A 9717-nucleotide genomic window follows, 5' to 3' on the forward strand; every position below is an offset into this window, starting at 1 on the left:
AAATATTTAAAAATTTTGGTGAGAAGCATCCCATATGGCAAAACTTTGACATGATGTGATGAATGAACTAACTTCATGAGATCCAATGCAATAGTAGAAAAATCCAATTTTCGACCGAAAAGAAATGAGTCAAGAATAAAAAGATCGAATGAGCTAACTTTATCTCGGTGACCTTCTCTAGGTAAAATGACATGTGCAATGATGTTTGTAGGTTATGTTTTCAAAATCCTTTCTGGTAACTCGACAACAACCTTCGATAGGATCATAACCTTCAAATGTGGGATGTGCTTTATGAAGAAGAATTTGTGTTTCAATGGATCATGGTTTAAAATAGCACGAATGAGTGTTTTGGTGATGACAATGCGTTTAATTTTAAGTAAAAAAAAAAAAAAAAGCTATCCGAATGAAGATTTATAACCATGTTTTTATAGAAATCTTCATGAGTCGTGGATATGCATGTTCTTCTAATGCGACAATCGAGACCCAACCCATATTTTCAAAAAAAATTCTTCTATATGAAATTCAGAAGCTTCAATGGTAAAATCAGCAAAATCGACATTTTTACCTATTGAAATTAGGGATTGTAAAAAGGATTGACGGTACCTCAGGCACCAAATTCATATCTTCATCGAAATATAGTGGTGAAGATCGTCTAACGGTTTGCTTTACTCATTTCCCAGGCCGTTTGCCACGTTGAGACCCCGAAAATTTGAATTAGATGAAGTGTAGAAGATTGAAGAATTAGGGCTCGATTTTAAGGAAAAGATGAGGGATTTTAAAAGAAAAATGCCAACTTTTGTGATATGAGAAGTTCAATCTAATGGGTGTCTAGATTAGATGAAAAGATTAAAGTTTTCACAAGGACTTTGGGTGATTTCGAGTGATATTAGGGAGAAAAATGTGAGTGAGAGTGAAAAAATAGAAGTATAGGTCGCACATTAAAAACTAAAAATTTGCATATACGGACGTCCGGATTGACAGAGCTAAATTGTTTGTCAAACCTGATAGTTTTGTCCGGACAGTCTATATGTTATCCGGAATTTTTTTTTATAGCGTTGTTATTTCCAGATATTAAAAGATCATACATGCAAGCAAACTTAAATGTTGGGTAAATTTAAGTTTATTGCACTTCATTTTCATTGATAATTCCTAAACCTCTTCGAATGTGTGAAATCAATCATGCGCTATATGTTTGGTGAAGATACCAGCTAATTAGTCCTCAGTTTTTATAAATTCTAACATGATATCTCCCTTTTCCACATGATCTTTAAGAAAATGGTGTCGAATCTCAATGTGCTTAGTGTGAGGTTGCAAAATGGGATTTTTTGACAAGTTTATGGCATTGGTGTTATCACACATAATAGGCACCTGATTGTAAGATAAGTGATAATCACAAAGAGTTTGTTTCATCCAAAGTGCTTGTACACAATAACTTGCGACTGAAATGTATTTCGCCTCAGCGGTAAATAAAGTAACAAATCTTTTTTCTTGCTAGACCAAAACACAAGTGCAAAGCCCAGAAAGTGAAAGTTTCCACTTTTCTTTTCGATCAATATTCCATTGTGTGTTTTTTAACAAAAAGTGTAGTATAAAGGAAGAAATTTGCTCAAATGTTCATGCCAAGCTCTTGGAAGTTGTTTCAAACTGTAAAGAACTTTTCTATGTTTAAAAACATTATCCGAATAACATTTTGCCCAATCGACTTCTGAATAGTTAATTAAGTCAATGTGAGTCCTCTTTGGATACCAAAGTCGTAAGGTTCTAGTTTCACTAAGACATCGAAAAATTCTTTTTACGGCACGAAAATGTGATTTCTTAATATTAGATTGAAATCTTGCATATAAGCACACACTAAACATAATATCGGGTCTATTAGCAGTTAAATAAAGAATGGATCTAATCATACCTCAATATTTTTGGACGTCAACTAGTGTGCCTTGCTCATCTTTGTCATGTTTTAAGGATGTGCTCATAAACTTGTTCATAGGCTTAAGATCATACATATCAAATCTTTTGATCATGTCTAATATTAACTTATTTTGATTTATGAAAGTACTGCTTTTTGTTTAATTTGAAGACTGGAGAAAAATTTTAGTTCTCCCAACATGCTCATTTCAAATTATTTACTCATAATGCTTAAAAATTCTTCTCAAAGACGGATATTTGTAGCACTGAAAATAATGTCATCAATATAAATTTGAACAACAAGCATATCTCCATTGTGTGTTTTTTAACAAAAAGTGTAGTATAAAGGAAGAAATTTTGCTCAAATGTTCATGCCAAGCTCTTGGAAGTTGTTTCAAACTGTAAAGAACTTTTCTATGTTTAAAAACATTATCCGAATACTTGTGATCCTTGAAGTTGGGAGGTTGATCAACAAAAACTTCTTAAATAAAATCATTTAAAAATGTACTTTTAACATCCATTTGATAAACCTTTATAACATGCAAAAGCAAGAAGCTTGAGAATGGATTCTAATCTAACTATCGGTGCAATTATTTCTTCAAAATCGGTATCTTTTTCTTGATTGTAACCATGAGCCACTAATCTAGCCTTATTATGCACAATTATTCCATTTTCAACTCTTTTGTTTCTAAAAATCCATTTCGTGCCAATAATAGTTTGATTATTTGGTCTAGCGACTAAATCCTAAATATGATTTCTTTCAAATTGATTTAATTCCTCTTGCATTGCTAGAATCCAAAATTTATCAAACTCGAATTCTTTGAAATTTTTAGGTTCAATTTGAGAGATAAATGCACGACTACTAAGATGATCTTTAAAAGAGGTTCTAGTAGTTATACCTTTTGATGAATCGCCTATGGTTAGTTCTTTAGGATGTGATGGAACAAATTTCCATTCTTTTGGTAATGGAAGATCACTTTGTACTTCGGTTTGTTTTTCGTCACTTTCTTGAACATTTGGCTCATCCTTTTGTTCTTCGTTTGGTGCATCTTTGCTTTGGTCTTGAATCTTCATTTGTTCAAATGGAGCTTCCAAACCTATATCATCATCAATATCTTTCGCTTGATCAAAATAATTAGTCTCATCAAAAGTAACATGCATAGATTATTCCACAACTAGAATTTGTATATTAAAAACTCTATAATATTTGCTAGTCGATGAATATCCTAGAAAAATTCTTACATCAGATTTTAAATCGAATTTTCCCAAATTATCCTTTGTGTTTAAAATAAAACATCTGCATCCAAAAAACTTTAAAATGATTAATGTTTGGAATTCTATTTTCCAAAGTTAGTATGAAGTTTTATTTTTCTTTTTGCTTACTAAAATTCTATTGATGATGTAGCATCCGGTGTTCATGGTTTCGGCCCCAAACTATTTTGGCAAATCATTTTCATTTAGCATGGTCTTGACCATTTTTTGCAACATACGATTCTTCATTTCTATTGCACCATTTTGTTGAGGAATTCTAGGAGTCAAAAATATTATGTTCATATCCATGATCATTACAAAAATCGTCAAAATTGACATTATCAAATTCTCCACCATGGTCGCTTCTAGTAGTTGTAATATTATAACATTTCTCATTTTCAATTTTCTTGCAAAAATGTTTAAAGCTCTTAAAACTTCTTCTTTTAAACGTAAAAACATGACCCAAGTCAATCTTGAAAAATCGCCGGCAATAACAAAGGCATAATGTTTATCACCTAAGCTAGCCATTTTAGAAGGTCCAAAAAGATCCACGTGGAGAAGTTGTAATGGTTTTATAGTTGAAATATAAAGTTTAGACTTGAAAGAAATTTTTATTTGTTTTCCAAATTGACATGCATCACAAATTTTATCTTTTCCAAATTTCATATTTGGCAAACCTTTCAAAAAACAAATTTTGGAAATTTTCGAAAGAAGATCCATGCTAACATGCCATAATTTTCTATGCCGTAGCCATGATTTATCTTTCACGCTAAGTAAACAATTTTTATTATTTTCAAATTCAATGTTTATGATATAAATATCTTTACTTTGGCTTCCTACGAAAATCACTTTCTTTGATGTAGCATCCTTAATAAGGCATTTGAAATAATCGAATTTTATACTATAACATGTATCACATAATTGACTAACACTTAGTAAATTATGTTAGAGGTTATCAACTAGTAAAACAATTTCAATATAGAAAGAAGAGTAATTACCGATGTTTTCAATGCCGGTAATTTTACCTTTGGTATTGTCTCGAAAGGTTACGTGACCTCCATCCTTCTTTTTGAAGTTTGATAGCAACGATCGATCTCTGGTCGTGTGCTTCGAAAAACTGCTATTCAAGAACCATTTACTTCTTGTTTCTTTGGTACCTACAAAAGCAATTCACAGTTTGATTTTTGGTACCTATATAAGCTTGGGTCCTTGGTAGTTAGTTTTAGCGACTCTTAGATCCACTTATACTTGTTTTCGAAATATAGCTTCTTTTTAGCTAGGCAATTAAAGACTACATGTCCATTTTTATTACAAAAACTACATGTAGTGTTTGAAGCTTTAACAAACATAATTTGAGAAATTTTTGTTTTAAAGAGGGTTTATATCCAATACCCCTTTTATTAAAAACGCATTTTTGATTACTAAGCATTAAATTAAAATTTTTCTTTTCCTCGATAAATTTATGAATTATTTTCGTTAAATCTCCACTCTTTCTTTTAAAGAAATGTTTTCCATAACTAATAAACCATGATCAACATTTTCTTTTCGTTTTTTCAAAATTTTCTTTATTTCATCTTTTAACAAAGAAATCTTCTTTTTAAGGATGGAATGACTCAAGGCAAATTTTCAAAATTTTCAAGCATTTCATCATATGAATTTGATAACTCACCATAAGAGCATTTTTTATTCAAGCTTACCTCATCTTCAATCGTCTTGAAGCACATATTGGCAACTTCATCTCTGCTATCGTTCTTATTTTGATCCTCATCTCTATTATCTCATATAGTTTGGAGTGCCTTTTTCTTGAAATTTTCTTTTTGTTTGGGCAATTTGTTCTTTTATCATCGAGCTTATCACAATCGTAGTAAACAATTTTCTTGTTTCTTTCTTCTCCCTTATCCTCATTCTTTTGAAATCTTCAATTGTTACGAAGACCTCTCCATTTCTTCGCCCTTATCGTCAAACTCTTCAGCGCTCATGTTTTCATTTGGTGTTCCTTCTTCAATTGTTGATTTTAAGGCAATTTGTCACTCATGAGACTTATTTGATTCTTCTTTGCTTTTTCTTATTTTCTCATTGACCTTGGCATTGTTGAGTTTATAGGTCATTAATGTACCGTAAAGTTCCTCCAAATGATATGTATTTATATCCTTGGTATTCTCAATCAACATCCTTAATGAGCTTCATTCTTCCGATAGGGAACTTAGCACTTTTCTAATAAGTCACCTTTAGTGAATTTTCGATCAAAACTTTAAGGCCATTTACAATATTGGCAAAATGTGTAATCATATTAACAAAAGGTTCATCTTGTTTCCTAAAAATTAAAAAAAAAAAAAATCAAATTCTTTAACTAACAAATTTATTTTTGTTTCTTCAACTTTGCTTGTGCAACATGAGTGACTTTAAATGCATGCCAAATATTATATGCCAACTTAAATGTACTGATCCGATTAAATTCATTTCTATCTAATGCACAATAAAGTAAATTCTTAGCTTTGGCATTTATCGATAATTTTCTCTTATCTTCTTCATCATATTTCTCTCTAGACTTAGGAATAGTTTGATCCAGTCTCCCATCTATTTTAATGGTCTTGGGAGGCACATAAGGACCATATTCAATAACTTTCCAAATATTATAATCAATTGATTGAATATATATCATTATTCTAGTTTTCCAATAATTATAGTATGGGTCATCAAAGAAGGGAGGTCGATTTGTGGAGTGCCATTCAAGATTTTGAAACACTTGGTTAGCCATTACTCAAGATTGTAAAATCTTTTGAAAGTGAGTACCGTGCTCTGATACCAATTGAAAGCCAAGAACGACTAACTAAGGGGGTGAATTGATTATCTAAATATTTTTCAAAAAATAAATACAAATTTCAGCAATTGGCAAATAAAATAATATGCAAGCTAGATAACACAAGAAAATAATAAGTAGAATGAAATAGAAGGCGCAAATGATGTAATTATGGAGGTTTGATCTAAACAACATCTACGTCCCCCGTTACCAAACACTCCGTTACCAGCAATGCCTTTTTTCATTTTAATTGATTGACTTATGGCACAATCCAACCCTTACAATGCTTACAGGGACTTACAACCAAGAAGCACTGATCCTTTTATAACGTTGAGGTTTATGGGACCTCAACACAACCCACAATCAAAACAAAAAAAAAATATTACAAGTGAAAGTTCTCTTAATAAATAATATGAACACAATTAAGTATCAAGAGAGAAAGTAACACTTCAATAAATTGCAAAGAGTATAGCTCAAGTATTGGTTGAAAAACTTTGATCGAGATAAAAGATTTTTGCAAGTTTTGATCATTAAAAAAGTTTTTCAAGAATTAAATAATTTGATATCCTAAATATTGAAAAATAAGATAGAAACTATCAATAAATGCCTTACTTAAATGTTCAAAAAAAAGTTGTTGCAAATGTGCAAGAACAGGTGGTATTATAGCTCTTAAACGGTCAAAAATCTGTCAATCTAAATGCGGGATTCGGATTGGTAAACTAGCCATTTGAAAGAAGGTTAAAAAGGCGATCGTTGGAGGTTCGTCCAGACAAACTGGATGGGCAGAATTTCACCCTCCAGACTTTTTCCTTTGTGATGAATTTTCTCTATTTAGGTACTTGAAGTATTTTGTATAGATGAGTGTGTAATTAAACCCTAAAAGAAATAAAATAAAATTCGAATTCGATATAAATAATAAACTCAATTTTTATTATCAGACAATAGCACAAAAGCTTGTTCTATAAAATTTTGCAACCGTATGAAATTGTTGACAACTAATAGACTTGATTGGAAGACAGGAAATAAATTCTAATTCAAGTTTATTAGTTATGTATGAAATTCGAAATATGTAACATAAAAGAGATTTTTTATTTGATTTATGCTAAATTATTTTTAAAAAGCTATAAAATTAGAGTACATCAAAGATGATATTAGATTTCGAATTCGCCAACTACTATTTATTTCAATTCATGATTTGTAATCTATTCATATCGTTCTTAACCATCGATAAAGCTAATATATTTAATTTTCCTTTCCAAACTAAATTAATTTATTTTAATTACAACCCATATCTATTCCTAACTCAAATTCAAATGATTAAAATACATTAATTTTCACATTATCTATATGATTGCACACATGACAAATGTTATTCTAATATCTATTGTACATAGATTAATTTTGCTGCGTTCTAAACTTATTGTGAGTCTCCAACGCTAATAAGCAACTAACATCTAATTGGTAATCAAGAAATTAAATTATGTAATGGGTATGCAAAATTAATCAAGAAATGTAAGAAATATTAAACTATTCGTCTTGAATTAAAACAAATAAACAATTAGATCATCTTCATCCTATACAAAAGGATCTAGCCTAACGTTATTTTATATAAATTACAAGAAAAAATGGAAAAATATCACCTCGGATCATCAAAGAATGTAAGAAATCTCGTTCTTCAATTTCAAGGTTGATTTCTTCGAAATCACGATGTAATTAGCTTTCAGTTCTTGTTAGGGTTTGATTTCTCTCTCAAAAGTAATGAATTTTCCACCTTTTCTTAATGAATTTTATGATATAATTGTGTATTTAAATGTTAAGAGTTCCCAATGTTTTGTATTTATAGAAGCCCAAAAATCAAGCCAAACACAACCGAATTCCAATTAGATTAAAAATTTGCAAAGAATCAGAATTGCACAGTAGGCCCATTGAATTTTCCCTAATGTCCCTTCCACATATGAGCTGGTGCAGTCGCCCAAGCAACTGAAAACGGCTCTCTGTTAAGTGTGTCTCAAGCCCGTAGCCGCCATACCGGCTTTTTCCCTTGATTTTGTCACGCTTGCGTCATTCAACTTTCTGGATTATTTTGTTTTGGTCCCCATAATTGTATAATGCGTTTCTTGTATCTTTTTAGATTTGATTTTGATCCTTCAACTTTTTATTGGCTTCAATTGGACCAAAACATTTTTCAATCATTGATATTGGATTTGAACTAACTATTAAAAACTTATAATTTTATCCCCAAACTTTGGATTAAGCCTATTTCCCCCGTTTTATTTTACCAAACATAATTAACACATAATCAAGTTATAATTCATTCAAATCAATCACAAATATCCTAGTTTAATAGTCTGAAAGGGTGTTTGTTTCTCATTTTTGTAAAAATGAGAACGAAAAATATAGTCGTTATGGGCTCACATAAAAGATAAAAATTCAAATTTGATGGTTTGATATGACGGATAATGGATAATATTTTTCATTTTAATGAGAAAAAATGGAAAACAAATAGGGGTTGAATGAGTGTACAAAATCAACTTATCATATATCAAGTACAAAATGAGAAATTTAGGGCCTGTTCTCTTTGTGTTTCGGTTTTGTGTTTTGAGTTTTGAAATCATTTTGAGTTTTGTGTTTTGAGTGCCTGTTTTGAAATTACTGAAAATACGTTTTCTTTGTCATTTTGGAAAACTGTTTCTGAAAACATAAAACTGAAAAACGCGTTTACTTTGAAATTTTGAGAAATTTTTTTAAATAATATTTTATTCAAAAAATCTGATTATTCAACAAATGTGAATAGTTTAATGCTAATATAATATTAAATATAGTATTAGTTGAACTTTATGTAATTAATTCATGTTAGCCGAATTTTATTTCCATTTTAAACTAGTAACCAACTTCAATTTTAGCCCAACAATTTACTTTAAGCTTTCCCGAATATGCACTCTTTCAAAATAATTCACTTGTTTACCAGAAGACAACATTTAACACAGTTCAAATCATGAGAAAGCACTAGAATAATTCAAAATCCTGAATACGAATAATTCAATAGATATTTTTCGAAGTTTATGTGTCATTACAAAACAAGTAGACACTAACAAAATATAAACTACATCCACGAAATCATATACGACGTCTTGAATAGTCATTCCACATTTGTGTAGCAATTTGATCCCTAACTTGTCCCATTTGAGCTGTTTGACTAGCATCAAAATTTATGACTTCTTGATCTTGACTTGACTCCGGGATATCTTGAAACACCATATTCTCCTCCGAATACTGTACGAACAACTTATCTAAAGCGTGCTCCTGACGAATAAAGTTGTTTATTGCGCAACATGCAGTAAGAATTTGTCTTTGCCTACTAAGTTGATAGTTGGTAATCAACTTCAAAATAGAAAATCTTACCTTTAAAACTCCAATGCAACGTTCAATAATGTTACGGCACGATGAATGTCTATAGTTGAACAATTCTTCCTTCCCACGTAATCTTCCCCGTCCAACATAGTCACGCAGATGATATCTTTGACCTCGATAAGGGGCAAGAAATCCAGGCATATTTGGATATCCAGAATCAACAAGGTAAAATTGATCTGCAAAATGAAAAAAAGGCTTACATAGTGTGACTGTAAATAAATTCGCAATAATTATTTGAAGTATAAGAATATACCTCCTCGTGGCATTGGAAAATTGTTTGAGCTCCTTGTGACAGCGTCAACAAATACTCGTGAATCATTAGCAGTACCTTCCCAACCAGAATACACAAA

At 30.8% G+C, this 9717-nt stretch overlaps 1 protein-coding gene across 1 annotated transcript; it reads right to left on the reverse strand.

Moving 5' to 3' along the window:
* Nucleotides 1-8963: 8963 nt before the first annotated feature.
* LOC111400040 lies at nucleotides 8964-9707 on the reverse strand. Its single transcript, XM_023027503.1, has 3 exons — nucleotides 9621-9707; nucleotides 9359-9543; nucleotides 8964-9259 (listed from the first exon to the last, which is right to left on the reverse strand). Exons 1-3 carry the CDS (start codon nucleotides 9631-9633, stop codon nucleotides 9074-9076), a joined length of 384 nt encoding a protein of 127 aa, XP_022883271.1. The 5' UTR covers nucleotides 9634-9707; the 3' UTR covers nucleotides 8964-9073.
* Between the last annotated feature and the right edge of the window lie 10 nt (nucleotides 9708-9717).

Source organism: Olea europaea, chromosome 9, assembly GCF_002742605.1.
Source record: "Olea europaea var. sylvestris chromosome 9, O_europaea_v1, whole genome shotgun sequence".
Taxonomy (NCBI): domain Eukaryota; kingdom Viridiplantae; phylum Streptophyta; class Magnoliopsida; order Lamiales; family Oleaceae; genus Olea; species Olea europaea.